The sequence below is a fragment of the Silene latifolia genome, chromosome 7, assembly GCF_048544455.1.
Source record: "Silene latifolia isolate original U9 population chromosome 7, ASM4854445v1, whole genome shotgun sequence".
Taxonomy (NCBI): Eukaryota; Viridiplantae; Streptophyta; class Magnoliopsida; order Caryophyllales; family Caryophyllaceae; genus Silene; species Silene latifolia.
The window spans coordinates 101,126,850-101,144,384 of NC_133532.1; the positions used below are offsets into that span (position 1 = coordinate 101,126,850).

The 17,535-nt window shown below is 35.1% G+C and overlaps 1 protein-coding gene across 1 annotated transcript; it reads right to left on the reverse strand.

The window, feature by feature from the left end:
- Nucleotides 1–741: 741 nt before the first annotated feature.
- Nucleotides 742–4,194, reverse strand: LOC141592412 (large ribosomal subunit protein uL18-like). Its single transcript, XM_074413072.1, has 9 exons — nt 4,059–4,194; nt 3,167–3,236; nt 2,998–3,089; nt 2,761–2,887; nt 2,608–2,687; nt 2,411–2,527; nt 1,706–1,840; nt 1,446–1,615; nt 742–1,063 (listed from the first exon to the last, which is right to left on the reverse strand). The coding sequence occupies exons 1-9, from the start codon at nt 4,059–4,061 to the stop codon at nt 943–945; spliced, it is 915 nt and encodes a 304-aa protein (XP_074269173.1). The 5' UTR covers nt 4,062–4,194; the 3' UTR covers nt 742–942.
- Nucleotides 4,195–17,535: the final 13,341 nt, after the last annotated feature.

Consider the following 17,535-nt stretch of genomic DNA (forward strand, 5'->3'; position numbering starts at 1 on the left):
CTTGTTCAACTTCTTTTTTTGTTCAATCCTCCATTTCATTGTGTTGCCCTCCTAGTAATGACAAGCTTTCTCACTTCTCACTCGCAGAACACCTGCAGTTCGTGTTCCAATTCGGCTTGACCACTAATCCAGACTCTACATTCATCACGCTCCAATGTCCTATCGTACACCGTCTCTTTTTCTCATCCTTTACTAAACTTGCGTCTATTTAAATCGGTGCATGATCAAATAATTAGATCGGAAATGCTTTACACATGTATTTGGAAAGTTCAAAGGCCAATCATTTGATCTATATAAGCCTTATTAATCATCTCAAATACCCTTTTATTGCCTTTTCAGTTTTCCCACATCAACTGAACTATTTAGTGCTTACGTCATGAGCTTGTGTTTAGCAGACTTGTTTATTAAAAAACTACCGGTACACCGGAGTTTTACTTAATGGACGAAAATATCCCTAATTCTATTATAAATGATTGTACGTGCTAGAAATTAACGAGCAAACCAATCACATGAAACATAAATCCTATGTCCAAGGACATCCTCCCCGTGTATTTAGGGCCACCCTAACTTAGCCAAGAAGGCGAGGACATTGCAAAGTGTGGACCTTCACGAGTGTCAAGGAAAAAAAAAAAAAAAAAAAAAAAAAGCAACAGGAAACGGAAACTTGATACCCAAACTCCCCAAGAGGGGAAAAATGGGCGTCACCCAAAAGTTGAGAAAAAGGGACGACTCCAACAAACAGAAAAACCAAACCAAGCAAGGATAAAATTTAATAACTGGTGTTTGTTTCCTTCCTTCAGTTGCTAAACATCTCATGTCATTATCTGACAAGTACATCTTCAGGAGAGCAAAAATGTCTCAATAAGATCAACTCATTGTAAAGTGATCTACCTACGAAAAGAACTCAAAAATACATTACTGATAATCTCTTGCTCATGTATTCTAATCATCATCTTCCTCATCATCATCGTCATCAGCAGCCCCAACAGCAGCATTCAGCTTATTCAACCGTTCTACCAACTTGGCTTTCCTCTCCTCATATGTCAGCTTCTTTGCGTTATATCTGCATCTCAAAAGTTTAAGTTAACTAGTGTCCAGATTTATTTCTGCTGTGTCTAAAAGAGGATGTATTTTCAAGTATATTTAAAAAGGCTCAGGCCACTCGTCTACCTAAATAAATCTAGCAAACGGGTCACTGGGGTGGGAATGAGTTATAGGTCTATTCACGTTCCAGTATGATTCAGGTGTGTTATCGAGACTTTTCAGTAGATAGATTGGAGGCACCAATATTTGGGACAGGTCGAGTGAATTTTAGGGCATTATAATCAGATATAAAAGGCAGAAAAGGCCCAGTACGGAAATGGCATGGTTGAAATGTCAATAGAGTGGAAGTAAAATAACTACAGAGACGACAATAAGCCATAATAAAACAAATGGAAGATTACCTCTTATGAGCCTGTGGTGGCTGTTTCTCGGACTTTTTGACACTAGGATCAGCACGGATAGCAGCGTGAACCTTCTTGTATAATGCCTCCATGTCATCAGCCTCAATACCCTTCTTGATGTACTCACTAAAGTGAGATTGATACTTCTCGGGTTCATCTTCAATCAAAGTCTTCCAAAGCAAATAAAAATAGTTAGTTCCACAATGAAAAAGGGAAGGCTGATCATCGATGCCAAGATAGAGAGTAAACTACATGCATACCTTCATGTATGAAGCAATGTGACCACCATAGATGTACTTGCGGTGCACCTCAGCATCAAGCTGCTTGCTGTCCTTTCCATACCCAGCAAACCTCTTGTCACTGTGGGGAATATCCAAGCCTCCATCTAATGCACCCTGGAAGACACGCAAGGAACTCGCTATTATATATCATGATAACCTCAATGCCCAAGAGTTCCCACAAATGGCAAGTGTTGGATGGATGTACTCATGTAGAAAACTCATAGCTCATTAAATAGGGTCCCCATTAGAAGAAGAAAAAAAAATCTGACTAATTAAGCGAGTATATTCATTTTATTCCATCCTAATCCCACAAAAGACAAACAAGTCTTTGGGTTTATTGAAATTGAACATAACATCTTCCCTAAGAAAATTAATAACCTTCCAACAAAACTTGCCATTAAATAAAACAGTGAACCTAAAAACATACTCCAATAACACCCTAGACACACAAAAGTGCAAGAGAGTTGAACACAGTGATGTTATGTCTAAGGTTTTGAATTTCACCAGGCAGATCATTGCTTAACGTACAACACAGACATAGTCAAATCATTAACTAATATTGAGATCCCAGAAGAACTTTATAGTTTGAGAAGCATCCAATCAAAATTAAGTAACACCATGACCACTAAAGGGATTGTTCACTAAACATTACTCAATAGCTCATAAAATGGGTATAAAATAAACCTTAAGAGCACCAAAAACGCGGTTTCCAGTGGTTGTCCTCACAAGACCAACATCAAGCAGAGAACGGAAGGGCCTCCTGGTATCAGCTGGCTCAACAGAGAAATCTTCGCCACTAGCCTGACAGATATTAAAAGTAAAATTACCATCAACCAAAACCAAATATTACGGGGGAAAAATGATGAGATTTCAGTTAGTACCTCAACATTGCCTTCATATTCTTCGTCCATCTCAAGCATCTTCAAAACCCTTCGGGCAAGTAAAAGTCCAGTGCAGTATGCTGCAATGATGTTGATGTAAGACCAGGAAAGATTATCGATTGCATCAAGGTAAGACCAGGAAAAAAAAATTACCTGCAGCATAGTTTGAAAGTCCAACTTCAAGTCCATACCGAGGAAGCTCGTGAGCATATGCAGAAGCAAGCACAATATCACCAGCTATGCTAGCGGAAATAATTTGGGCAACAATATCTTTGTTGGTCTGTAAATTGGTTAAGGCTAACACACAGGAGTAAAAAGGCATAAATAAAGCAATAAAAAGGGTGTATAGACTATCATAGACTAAAGATTTCAGTATTCATAAAAGGATACAAAACGAACAACAAAGCGGTACTTAGGAGTGTTGTACTTGTTCTTGTCTTGGTTAATGAGACGGGTCCTTGCTCGGTAATCAGTCTTTCCCGCTGTTGAAAAAAATAAAACAATCAGAATAAAACATAGAGAAAGCCAGTACAGCGAAAAATATCGACACATATCTCACCTCTTCTTCTCTTCAACTTGACTTGGAAACGTTTGAAGTAGGAATTACTCTTTTGTGCCTTCACGAAGGCCTACAAAAGATAATAGAGCCATGTAAATAAAAACATAAGCAACGAATATTCCAAGCAAGAGAACCAACAAAAGATATTCATAGAAGACACCATATTTAATGTTATAAACAAAAGGGTTTGATAATCCTCGCTATACACTTGCATACATGATATACCCACTCCATAACCTACAAGATCAATACTAGAAGCCGAATACAAGGAAGACTTAGCATACTAGAGTCAATTATCTATTTCATTCAAAATAAACCCAGTTTAAGTCGATCGTGTCGAAAGCAAACCCATATTGTGATAATGTAATCTAATCCACATTCACACAAACGGCTCTTATCTCAATTTCATGCCACATTCACACAAACGGCTCTTATCTCAATTTCATGCCACTTTTCTAAACACCAAACAAACTCCAACAAACCCAAAAAAAAGTATTTTCAGCATTGCCATCTCTGCATCAAATAGAAAGAAAACCACTTATCTCAATTTCATGCCACTTTTGTCAAGTCTTCCACTGAACATATACTTAATGATCATCTAAGTAACATTTGTACAAATCTCCAATCATAAAATACTCTCTTTGTCCCAATCGGTCAATCATAAAATACCCATCACAAAGAATTTAAAAGGTAAACAAATGATCGGAACGGAGGGAGTAACCCACAAAGCTTCACTGAAGTGCTACATATTCATTACTTGATTAAATTAAATTCAATGGCATTTAAAAACCCAACAAATATGAAATCTTCAAAGACAACAGAGATCAGTGAACATGATATTACAGCAAGCAGATTAAACAGTGAAGACAAGAATGGTAGGAGAGAAACTAACCATGGCGAAAATGTGGGGTATGAAAGAGGAGGAAACCGCAGTGTAGAAGGAGATAGTGCGAGAGTTATATTTTTGGAGGAGGCAGAAATGATAGTTAAGGGTTTTAAGCTCTAGGTTTTCTGCTTATTGGGCCTCCATTTATGTCTACCATTTTTTATTGGTTGTTATTAGGGATAACAATAGTCAATAGTCCATCCAGATTCAACGGGTCGAATTTTAATGGAACTGATTTAAACTAGTTTTTTGTCCCGTGTATTGCACGGGTGGCGATGTAGGGTATTAATCGAAGTAGATTTTATGCATACATCTTTTTTGGAAGGCATAAGATTAATTCATTAGTAGATTTTAGATGAAACTTTTGAAAAGTTATTTTGTTAATGCATACTCATATTAGTATAGTTAAATCTCGCAATATATTTATAGTATTGCTCGAGACCCACCACCAGACGAACCACCGCACCCAACCTCTCCTTTCTACTGGACCACAACCTCCCACTGAACTTATATCCACCAACCAATTCGTATCTCATTAGTTACCTCCTCGAACATCCCCTACCCCTCTTGTCTCCACCATCCCGTACACCCCCTCCCACCATCCCACTGACATAACTGCCATCCCCTGACCCTTACCTATACGCCACCCCTAACTCTGGCCATATCTGTATGAAACCCCACCCCATTGACCCCTCCCCTATCACGACCTCTAATCCCACCATCGACACTGCCCCATTCATATCATTATTCAAGTCATCAAATACCAATAGTTTTATTTCTTTTCTTTTGTTTATTATTTTGACACTTGTTTCACAACATTGTTCATCATTTTGTCACGCAGCCAAAAAATTCTACTTACTCCGTTCCATTGAAGAGTTTACGTTTTCCATTTTAAGCTGCACCTGTTCCATTTGATTGTTTACGTTTCCTTATATGGATTTCCTTGATCAATTAAACGACTCACATACCCTTGTCTACTTTTGTACCATTTGGTGTGGGTGACAAAAGGTGTGAGGCTGATGGGTGATGTCGTCGGGTCTCCCAATCAAACACATTTATATTACTCAACAAACAACTAGTTAGCGGTAAGTCGAGGTCGATCCATGGGACGATGGTTACTCAAATTATTCGATCTAATTATGGATGTGCTTGGGGTTGTTATAATTATAATGGGTTGATGATTTTAAACTAATAAAAGCAATAAACAAGCAACAAGAGGAAAGATGTAAACAAATGACTAAAAATGCTAGGATATCATGGGTTCATAAGGAAATCATGGGAGTTGGTCATACAAACATGTTCTCAATTATAAGCAAGCAATTATTGTTGTAAAGGAACCGAGTTGGTTTATATCTTACGGTTCTTAGGAAGAGTTCGGTCCCGGAGCCAAATCGATTAGATTGTACAACACCTACAAGTCGACTTACTTTCCCCCTAATGACTTCTATGCATGGTCTAACAAGACTCGAGTTGGTTTATGTCTTACAAGTCAAGTTGAATAGATAAGAGATGGTTGTAAATGCAAGGATTCATAGGCTTAGCATTTCATCAAACATAACATGTGCATAGGTTGACATCACAACAAGCAACCAAATTAATTATGTGAACATATTAGATTAAGCATGAATCAATCCCCATGTTGGTTTCCCTAATTACCCATTAATCCTAGCTAAGAGACTACTCACTCATTATCAAGTTTGACATGCTAACAAGGTTGTCAATCATATTAACAAGGCAAAACATGATGAACAAGTAAGAAAGATTAACAATAATTAAAACAAAGATTAAGAGAATTATACCTATGAAGATTCCAAAATAATAGTGCAAAGAATAATAGAAGTACTTGATGATTGATGGAAGGTTGTCAATCTCCCAATAAACCCAAATGATCTTCTAATTACCCAATAATAAACTTGAATTACTCAATAATAAATTTGAACAATAATTAAAGGAAAGATTAATGTGTGATTTGTGGGAAGATTAAAGAGTAATCTATTCTAATCTACTCCTAATGAAAGCTTAACCTAATCTAAAGAAGGATTGAATTAATCTAATAAAAACTTGATGGTTTGATTATTACAAATGGGGTATATATAATAGAGTATCATTAGGTTAAGCAAGGGTAAAATAGTAAATAACAATGTTAAATCTTCGGTAGGGAATCGCTCCTCTCAGAAAAGATGTCGGTCTCCTTTTAGCTAGTCTTTGATAAATATGCGCATCTTTCATGGAGGGAAGAAGAGGACGTATGGGCCTGTAAGAGAATCCGGGCATCCAAGGGGTCGGGACGGGCGGATTGTTGCTTGGACGGGCGGATTGGTGCGTGGTTGGACGGGCGTCCCTATGGCAAAGACGCTCGGATTCCTGAAGTGTTTTTCTTCATTCTTGTCTGTCAAACAATCCGAGCGTCTTGAAGGGAAGACGCTCGTCCTACAGGAGACGAGCGGATTGGGTCTCGGGACGAGCGGATTGGCGGACAGCTTCTCTGTTTGAGCTCGGATTGTAAAACGGACGTCATTTTCTCATCCGGACTCCTATTGGAGTGATTCAAAAGCCTAGATCACTTGATTTTTCGATGCCGTTCCATCTAGCATACTTTCAGAGCCAAAGGAGTAACCCTTGGTTTGGTTCCAAGCAATTTCTTCTTGCATTGACTTCCTTCTCGTCATCCTTGCTTTTTAACCCTATGATCCTTCTATATACTCTTTATTCCTACATACTTGGCCATCATTCTCGCCTCCTCTTCATACTAGTCCATCAAATATCGTCAACAAGCTTCCAAATATGCATGAAAGGCGGGAATTTCCGCCTAATTACCTTTTTTCTTACAAAACATACGAAATGCACTAGGAAATCAAAATAGAAAGCATTTGACGGATAAAATGGCTATGGAATGATATAATAGTATGCAAAACAGGCTCAATTAGGGGACTAAATGTGCGCAAATATGAGTCACATCAAATATCCCCAAACCGAACCTTTACTCGTCCCGAGTAAAGAGGTGACAAAAACTAGGACCCTTATTCAAACTAACCTACTAATATAGCCGATGTGAGACAATTAGCGGGTCTCACTCCGCCCCTTCAACTCACAACAAGACAACCATGAGGTAGGATGCCTTTTGCAAGGCAAGGTGGGTCTTGCCAAAATGGCGACACATCCAATCATTAAAGCACACAAAATCAAGTAATGGATGCATCTACAAAAGAATAGCCACTTTCCTCATCTAAGTGACGAAAATTATCTAAAGGGGAAACAATTCAAGGGTACACACTCCTTCATAGATGCAATTTCTTCAAACTACTAAGCCTAGAAGGATACCAATAAATCACCTCCAAGTTGTGTCAAGCTAGGGTACCTTTGTCCTCAATCGTTAAAATGTTTTTGTCAAGAATAGACTCCCTATGGTGTTAGAAACACTGGAGGATTGCGGAATTCCCCTTCTTGCCTAGACAAGAAGAAGGGTCGTCCCCTCTCTACCATGCACAAAAATGGATACGATGGATAAAGGGATCGATAGTATTTGAGTTTCATTTGAGAGTTTGCTTTTGTTGTTGTTTTTCCCCCAATTTCTTGTGACATATAACATTTGAGAACACTTTCTTTTTATCATTTCTTTTGATATTTGGCTTTTCAATACTTGACAACTTTTTAACTTTTTGCATTTTCTTTTGAACATTTTCAAAGTCACCCCAATTAGTAACGAGGGTGCCTTATATTTGAAGCATAAGAGTTTTTATTTTTGTTACTCATCTTTTCTTTTGATGCAATTTGCAAACTTTTTGACTTTTCATATCATTTCTTGAACTCAAATTTGAACAATTTCTTTTTGTGCCCATTTCCTTTGATGACAAAATGTATGGTAGAACATGGATGAATGATGGTTGTATGGTTTCAAGGGTCACCTTGGAATAAATGGTAGCCAAGGAGTTATCACACCACAAGGTACTCTTGACTAGGCCTTAATCCATGGGTCAAAAGATACTAGCATGACACATCCTAGGGTGTTTTACAAGTATTCTAACAAGCAAAGTCTTAAGAAGAAAAAGCATCTACTAGGGCCTATATACACTTGTCAAGCTTCCCAAATAGACGGTTTCACAAAAATTTTCCTAAATGCAACTATATGCCATAATGCAACTAACATTTATACATCCTAATGCATATGCTTCTACCAACTAGTATGCCAAATAATCTAAATGTAATCCTAAATTCACATTGTTTATACCTCATCAATCAAAATAAAGCCACATAGTCATTAACATAAAGAGGAAAAAGGAGATTGGAAAGATCATACCATGCGGTCTTCAATATCCTCATGTCTCGGATGTGGCGTAGTCGATCAATGTGAACAAGGATGAACAAACACAATATATACAAAATTATACTACAAAGGAAATGAACTTGTTTTTGGTTTTTGAAATTTTCAAATTTTTAAGGATTTTGTTTTTATGAAATTAAAAGACATATTTTTGTGATTTTTCGAAAATTTTCAATTTTTATGCATTTTTGGAATATAAATTCCCATCCCCCACTTTATTTTGGACATTGTCCTCAATGTACATGTAGGAGTAGGAATAAAAAGGAAATACATGTTTTTGATTTTTTTTGATTTTTTTTTTTGAAATGAAGTACAAATGCAATATGGTATGAATGCATGCATGCTCTAACTAAATGCATTTCTATATGACATATATAACAAATGAATGCAATCTAAACTATATTATATGATGCATGATTTCTATTAAGCTATGGTCACCTATGATCAAACCTCCCCAAACCGTTTTAAGCACTATTTCTAGTGTAGGAGAAATGAGGTTGGGTCATTAGTGACTATGTATGAATGCAACTATATGCAACTATCTACATGAATCATGTGAAATATATTACAATGCAAACTATACTATATGAACTAACTAATGTAAATGCAATATGAAATATAATACAAATGCAAGCCTAAACTATATGATATATGTATGTCGCTTCATGGTTTAACCTCCCCAAACCGATTTTAAACACTATTTCTAATGTAGGAAGAAAGGGGTTTAATCATGAGGCAAATACATAAATGCAACTATAAATGAGAGATAGGGAAAGAAAAGGGTTCTTACATTCATTGTAGGAGATGAAGATGGTAGATAGGAAGCGTTTATAGCCATGACACGAGCTAAATGAGAGAAAAAGATGAATTTTAAGGTAAACCCGCTCGGGTTGAAAATGTCCCACTCGGGTTGGCAGTGGACGAGCATTTTCTTCAAAATCTGCGCGGATTCTTGGTCCAGAGAACTTTTCTTCTTTTCTTGTCCTTCAACCCGCTCGGATTTGTCTCGGGATGCTCATATTTTTTGAAATTTCGACCCAACACCTTTCTCATGATAACAAACTTACTCACAAGCCCAAATTCTCCATTTTCTTCATTTCTTTACATTTTTCATCTTCTCATTTTTATTAATTTCCTTCAAAAACTCAATTAAAATATGAGATCCCTCCCTTTCATCTCTCATGCAATTTATTAAATGAATGAATGAATGCAAAATTACACTAAATGCATATATACAAATTAATGGTTATTGAGGAACTCCATCAAACCAAAGATTGAAAATTAACAATTTTATAGAAGATTATCACTAGCACTCAAAGCACGTAGAAGTCGATCAAATTCTTGGGAGTGAGAAATAAATATGCATGGATAACAACACAAGATTATGCAATGAAATAATGCCCAAGTAAGAGATCGAACAAGCATGTCAAGAGCATCATGACAAAAATTATAAGAGAAATGATGGATGGAAGGAACATAAAATGAGTAGTTGGTTGGCAATTCACTCAACTCATCCTCCAAATAGTCAAAATCACCACATTCAATACAAGTACTCTCATTATCATCTAAGGTGATTTCAAGGGTGTCTATTTGGGGTTCCCAAATGTCCTCATCATATTCCTCATCCCAACAAGGTCCATTATCAAAGGAGTTGTCATAGTAAGGCTCACCAAGCTCAACACAATTGTCTCCCTCAAATATACCATCTTCAAAGGGTGAGTTTTCACTCAAGCTCACATCCATATCATTCTCACTTTGCCCATTAACATCAAATTCCATGGAGATTGAGTTCATTGAAACACAAGAAGAGTAGGATGATGGCATCCAAGCATTAGTTTCCCAATCAAGAATGTACTCCTCCTCATCATCACTCTCCTCATCTAGCACTCCATCTTCCCAAGGTGGGGTAATTTTGTGGGCATAGTAGGTTGGCTCAAGGTTATAGGAAGGTTTCTCATCCTCACAAATCTCATTTTCGTCATAGTTTTCCTCAATGAATTTTTGAAATGTGTTTTTTATCGCTTCTATACCTTCCTTGGCACTTTCAAATATGTTTGTATAGTTTGCTTAAGACAATGGATGGTCATGAACTCAACAAATTCCCAAAATTCCTCACAACTCATCTCAAAAATTCTACCACCACTCAAGTGAAATGCCAAGTTGCGGGTTTCAAGGTTCATGCCATTATAAACAACACAACATGCTTCATAATTTGAAAGAGTAAAACCATGAAGCCAAGCATGAGTCATATAATCTTCAAATCTTGCAACATATTAATCAAATGACTCATTTTCATATTGCCAAAAATTGAATGTAGACATGATAAACATATGAAATAGAACAAGTACAAGAAATAAAATTCCCAAGGAACCAAGATTCCTCAAGAAGAAGCACAACTAAAACTAGACAAAAGAACAATTCAAATACACAACACCGTCCCCGGCAACGACGCCATTTTGATGGGTGATGTCGTCGGGTCTCCCAATCAAACACATTTATATTACTCAACAAACAACTACTTAGCGGTAAGTCGAGGTCGATCCATGGGACGATGGTTACTCAAATTATTCGATCTAATTATGGTTGTGCTTGGGGTTGTCACAATTATAATGAGTTGATGATTTTAAACTAATAAAAGCAATAAACAAGCAACAAGAGGAAAGATGTAAACAAATGATAAAAATGCTAGGATATCATGGGTTCATAAGGAAATCATGGGAGTTGGTCATACAAACATGTTCTCAATTATAAGCAAGCAATTATTGTTGTAAAGGAACCGAGTTGGTTTATATCTTACGGTTCTTAGGAAGAGTTCGGTCCCGGAGCCGAATCGATTAGATTGTACAACACCTACAAGTCGACTTACTTTCCCCCTAATGACTTCTATGCATGGTCTAACAAGACTCGAGTTGGTTTATGTCTTACAAGTCAAGTTGAATAGATAAGAGATGGTTGTAAATGCAAGGATTCATAGGCTTAGCATTTCATCAAACATAACATGTGCATAGGTTGACATCACAACAAGCAACCAAATTAATTATGTGAACATATTAGATTAAGCATGAATCAATCCCCATGTTGGTTTCCCTAATTACCCATTAATCCTAGCTAAGACACTACTCACTCATTATCAAGTTTGACATGCTAACAAGGTTGTCAATCATATTAACAAGGCAAAACATGATGAACAAGTAAGAAAGATTAACAATAATTAAAACAAGGATTAAGAGAATTATACCTATGGAGATTCCAAAATAATAATGCAAAGAATAATAGAAGTACTTGATGATTGATGGAAGGTTGTCAATCTCCCAATAAACCCAAATGATCTTCTAATTACCCAATAATAAACTTGAATTACTCAATAATAAATTTGAACAATAATTCAAGGGAAGATTAATGTGTGATTTGTGGGAAGATTAAAGAGTAATCTATTCTAATCTACTCCTAATGAAAGCTTAACCTAATCTAAAGAAGGATTGAATTAATCTAATAAAAACTTAATGGTTTGATTATTACAAATGGGGTATATATAATAGAGCATCATTAGGTTAAACAAGGGTAAAATAGTAAATAACAATGCTAAATGTTGGGTAGGGAATCGCTCCTCTCAGAAAAGATGTCGGTCTCATTTTAGCTAGTCTTTGATAAATATGCGCATCTTTCATGGAGGGAAGAAGAGGACGTATGGGCCTGTAAGAGAATCCGGGCGTCCAAGGGGTCGGGACGGGCGGATTCTGGGGTGGCTGGACGGGCGGATTGTTGCTTGGACGGGCGGATTGGTACGTGGTTGGACGGGCGTCCCTATGGCAAAGATGCTCGTATTCCTGAAGTGTTTTTCTTTATTCTTGTCTGTCAAACAATCAGAGCGTCTTGAAGGGAAGACGCTCGTCCTGCAGGAGATGAGCGGATTGGGTCTCGGGACGAACGGATTGGCGGACAGCTTCTCTGTTTGAAGCTCGGATTGTAAAACGGACGTCATTTTCTCATCCGGACTCCTATTGGAGTGATTCAAAAGCCTAGATCACTTGATTTTTTGACGCCATTCCATCTAGCATACTTTCAGAGCCAAAGGAGCGACCCTTGGTTTGGTTCTGAGCAATTTCTTCTTGCATTGACTTCCTTCTCGTCATCCTTGCTTTTTAACCCTATGATCCTTCTATATACTCTTTATTCCTACATACTTGACCATCATTCTCGCCTCCTCTTCATACTAGCCCATCAAATATCGTCAACAAGCTTCCAAATATGCATGAAAGACGGGAATTTCCGCCTGATTACCTTCTTTCCTACAAAACATACGAAATGCACTAGGAAAGCAAAATAGAAAGCATTTGACGGATAAAATGGCTATGGAATGATATAATAGTATGCAAAACAGGCTCAATTAGGGGACTAAATGTGCGCAAATATGAGTCACATCAGAGGCTCCTATGAGGGTAGTTTTGTAAGTAAACCAATTCTCATTTAAGACGGCATTATTCGTCTTAAGTTTAAGATGGGTTAAGTTTCATACCACTTTTTGCTTTTCCCGAATAGTGTCATTTTAAGGGAGACTTACTATTCTAGGTATGCATATGAAAAGTATAGACACCCACTTTCTTAATATTTGTGCAAAAAGTAAACGTAAATAATTCAATAAAAATGGAGGATGTATAACCTTTCCCACTATCATGTTTCCCACCATTTACTTGATACTTTTATTTTCATGCCAAACTAAGTCTAACTACAGAGTATACACAAGTATTCCCACCATTTTTGAAATACCTTTGTATTCAATACTCGTACCATATAAGATTTTAAAAGCCATATTCAAATTTTTGATACTCGTATATTTGTAGTCTGTAGATGCAAACATCCTTAATCGGTCTTGTCCTAGAAAGATTTCAAATGACCTAATCCATAAAACCCTTAAAATAGCAACCCAAAATTTACATGAATAGAGCCTCTCTAAAACAATTCATCAACAATTAACATAAGTAGATCGTCTTTTCTAAGTTGTCTCTTATCAACCATAAAAAGGTCACAAAAAACAAACGAAATGGTAGGAAAAAATTGTCTCTTATTAATAAATTAGTAAGAGATCGTCTTTTCTAAGTTTTTGTGCACTGGTATTTTGACCTTGAAATTATTCTCTAACTACTCGGTGTCACACTATTATTTATTTTTATAATTTGAAACTTAAGAATTTATCAAAATACCGAACTATTATGAAATAAATATTTGGTACTATATATGGGGTTCATTTCATCATGATTTTATTATGAGACCATTTCATTCGATATATTGCGACCTTCGTGTTGTTGTTTATTAATCTGTAGTATATATATTTTATAACTATATAAAGAAGACGTAAGTATTCACCTTATTATTGTAGTCTTATGAAATATGTAGACCATTTTTATTATGTACCATTTTAAATATTGATATAATTTTATACCACCTTAATATATACACAAGAAAGTCATCATTCTCACTTCATTTCTTTAAACAAATGGGAATTGAAAGAAATCAGTTTTTTGTAATTCAACGTATATAAAATGTTACTGTTACCCTTGTTTCTCTACTCATAAGGATTTGTTCATATTCAACTTATATGGAAACGTTTTTTTTTTTTACTTAGTTCAGGAAAAAAATGTGTAAGATTTTCTTTGAATATTTGAATATCTTTCAACTAATTAGTAAACTAAATTACCCAAAAATCAAAAAATTGAGAATTGATGTAAATCAAATTTCTATAATATGATGTAATCTTGAAATGGAAAGTCATAACGTAAATATGGGAGGAATAAATATTGATCACATTGGAAACGTAATTGATTATCATGATCAATCAATAGCCTTTAATATTCTTAACTTAACTGAAGGATACTAATCACAAAAAATTATGTGTGTAGATCAAACGAATTTTTTAGATGGAATATATATATTTGTATAAAATGATAAGATTCCGGGTAGTCAAATATATCCTGGATATCAAGGAGTATAAAATGATAATATCCCGGATTGTGTTTGTTACTCTGACAAGAATATTCAATGCACATTTGAAATTATTGTTATTGTGATTTCCTAACATGTATTAGGAAAGTTATTTAATAGTGTTAGTAATATGTACGTGATAGCCTGTATCAATATTTTATTTATTTATTTTATTTTACGATTTCAGCAAATGACACATGGCGTAGGAGTAGGTGTTAACACGTGGCGATCAAATAGGCTGTTGGTTTCAGCTTTAATATAATATATGATTTCACTAAAATTCATGCTCGTGCAACACCAAATAGTGTCTCTGTTTCTAAATGTGGTTGTGAATAACTAATATAAATCATGCACATGTGCGGTATATAATATAATTATATATAGAGAGTTTTTATTTGTAGGGTATTATTTATATACTTCCTCATATTCTACATAAACTTCCCTCTTTCTTTTTTCATCTATTCACAATACCTTCTCTATTTCCTTATAGTAAAGTTTTATACTTATTTTAATCACCTTACCCCACAACAATACCCCACCTCACCCCACAACAATACTTATTTTAATCAACTTACCCCACAACAATACTTATTTTAATCACCCCACCCACAATAATACCCCACAATACCTTCCTTCTCTCCAATTACCAAATCTCACTACAATACTTTACCTTATTTTAATCCCTCTCCTTAATTCTAGTGCCCCCATGAATAGGGAGGTTTATCTAGAATAGGAGAGAGTATTTTAAATCGAAATCTCATTAATATTTAACATTTCACTCAATTGTATTTTGATATGAAATTAAAAAACTAAAATGTCAAACTAATCAAAAAGAAATGAGTAAAGTTATGAATGTGTATTTATATGAAAATGCTTTTATTTTCACCATAAAACTGTGGGTTTTTATAAATTTTTTTCCAACTATTTTAATGAATATTTCTTATCATGAACCTAATAGTGATTATTCTCTAATGTAATCATTCTTACATAATGAAAATTTAGCAACTTATAGTCTATAGTTTAACCAATTTTATTTTATTATAATGAAAAAATATCATAATTTTGAATTTAATTAAAAGATTAAAATTTAATTATAACATTATATTTTAAGGAAAAGAGAATATTTTAGTAGACGAAAGTTTTATCACTTGTTTCCCTTATTGACATATATTCATTTTGGAGAAAAAATTAAGAGAATTTTTATTCTCTTAGTGGTAAAGGGGATATAAGTTTAAGTGTTTACTAAAAGATCTCATTTTAGGACAATAAAGATATATAAAACCGTCTTATACAAATATTTTACATAGTATTATGAGATCATGTTGGTAACAATCATCTCTTATTCTTTTGAGGTTGGCAAAAAACATATAATTACTCTGCTTTTGATTAACTTTTATTAATTAAATTAAGTAATATCATATATAATTAATCTAACCCATACAAGTCATCCCCTATTTACTAAATAAATAGGCAAAACTCCAACTTTTCCCGCCTAAAAATATTTCCTAGAATATTGCTTGGTATTTTTAGTATATACTATATGTGTGGACATGATAAGTTATAAATGGATATAATCTTTTGTATTTAAATATTTATAGCATTTAATATTTCACATTCTGCACAAATTTATCTTCAATTTTTTAGGATAAGGAAATTCTTTTTTTTTTAAAGAACTTTTATGATAAGAAGTTGCGGCTAAAAAATATGGTGTTAGTAAATATTTGTTAAAATTCATTGACTTTTTATGATAAAAATTTGCAGCTAAAAAATATATTATATTAGTAAATATTTTGTAAATTAACATCATTAATTTCTCGGTAAAAAACAAAAAAAAAAAAATTCAAAAAATACTCATTTTATTACTTCTTACGATATAAACTTTTATTTATTTCTCTAATCAAAATACATTAAGGAGAAACATGAAAAATAAGTGAATTGTCAATTTAAATTCTATAAATAATACACTAAAAAGTAAAATTCTATAAATATCGTGCATATATTGCACGAGATCTATATTAGTAACTCTATAAATACCGCGCATTCATTGTGTGGGATCTAAACTAGTTTTGAATCAATTGAGTAATTTACACTAGATTTTGAATCATTTGACATTTGGTTAGCGGACACTAAGGGTGTTCCAACTAGCGGGTCGAGCCACACTGAACCGAAGGTGAGCCGGGGTTGGCTAAGTGGACCAGAACCGGTCTGAGATAGGGGTCGGGGTGTGCCAGGCCTGGTGGGAGTTGACCCAAAACCAACGGCCCAAAGCAAAGGGCGGGTTGAGCCGGGTTAAACACGGGCAGGGCGTGCCGGTTACGGGTTGGCCGGGTCGGCCCGCATGTGTTGACCAGCCCTAGAAGACACAACTACCCTTCTTCTTCTGCATTGAAGTTTAATACTTATTTTCTTAATATTATGTTCATCAGTTCCTTGGAATACTAACTTTGTTACTCCGTAGCCTAGCAAAATTGACCCGGCCCAATAAACCCACCTAACACTCGAACTCAAGACCCGAGCGTATTGACTTGACCCAATATTACCTTACATACCCGAATGTTTATTGTTGTAAACTTATTATTATCCATAAAGAACTTGATAATAGTTGACCAGAACATAATCTGAACCTGAAATGACCCAGCCCGGCCCGTCCCGATCTTACTCGAACTCTTGTAAACCCGAAAGTACCCAAACCGAACTGATTTGACTTGAACCCGACCTATCTTGCCAGATAGTAGTTGTAATAGCCAATAATTATTATTTTATCCTTTTTTGATACGGAGTACTGCCTCTAATTCTTTGAAAATGCTCTATTTTCTTTTTGCACAAGAATTAAGGTTCTGACTTCTGAGTGGTTGATGATGTCTCGCCAATAAAGTAGGGTGAAACTTACTAACAAAAACATGTTTAAAACGGAAATGAGACAATTCTTCTAAAGAGGTTAAAGAAAGGGAATATATATGGGACAATTCTTAAGAATTAGAGGGAGTAACTTTTTGGTGTAAAAGAAGATATAATAATAGTTTTCTAAATCTACTTCTTTGTTTGTAATTGTGGAGTTTAACAGTTAAAAACCGAGTGAAATTCATCGTAGTCTTAGGTTTGAGTCTTTCTAAGAGTAATATCAAATACACATAAAAAATAGTGACGACAAATCAATATCAATATATATATATATATCTGTCT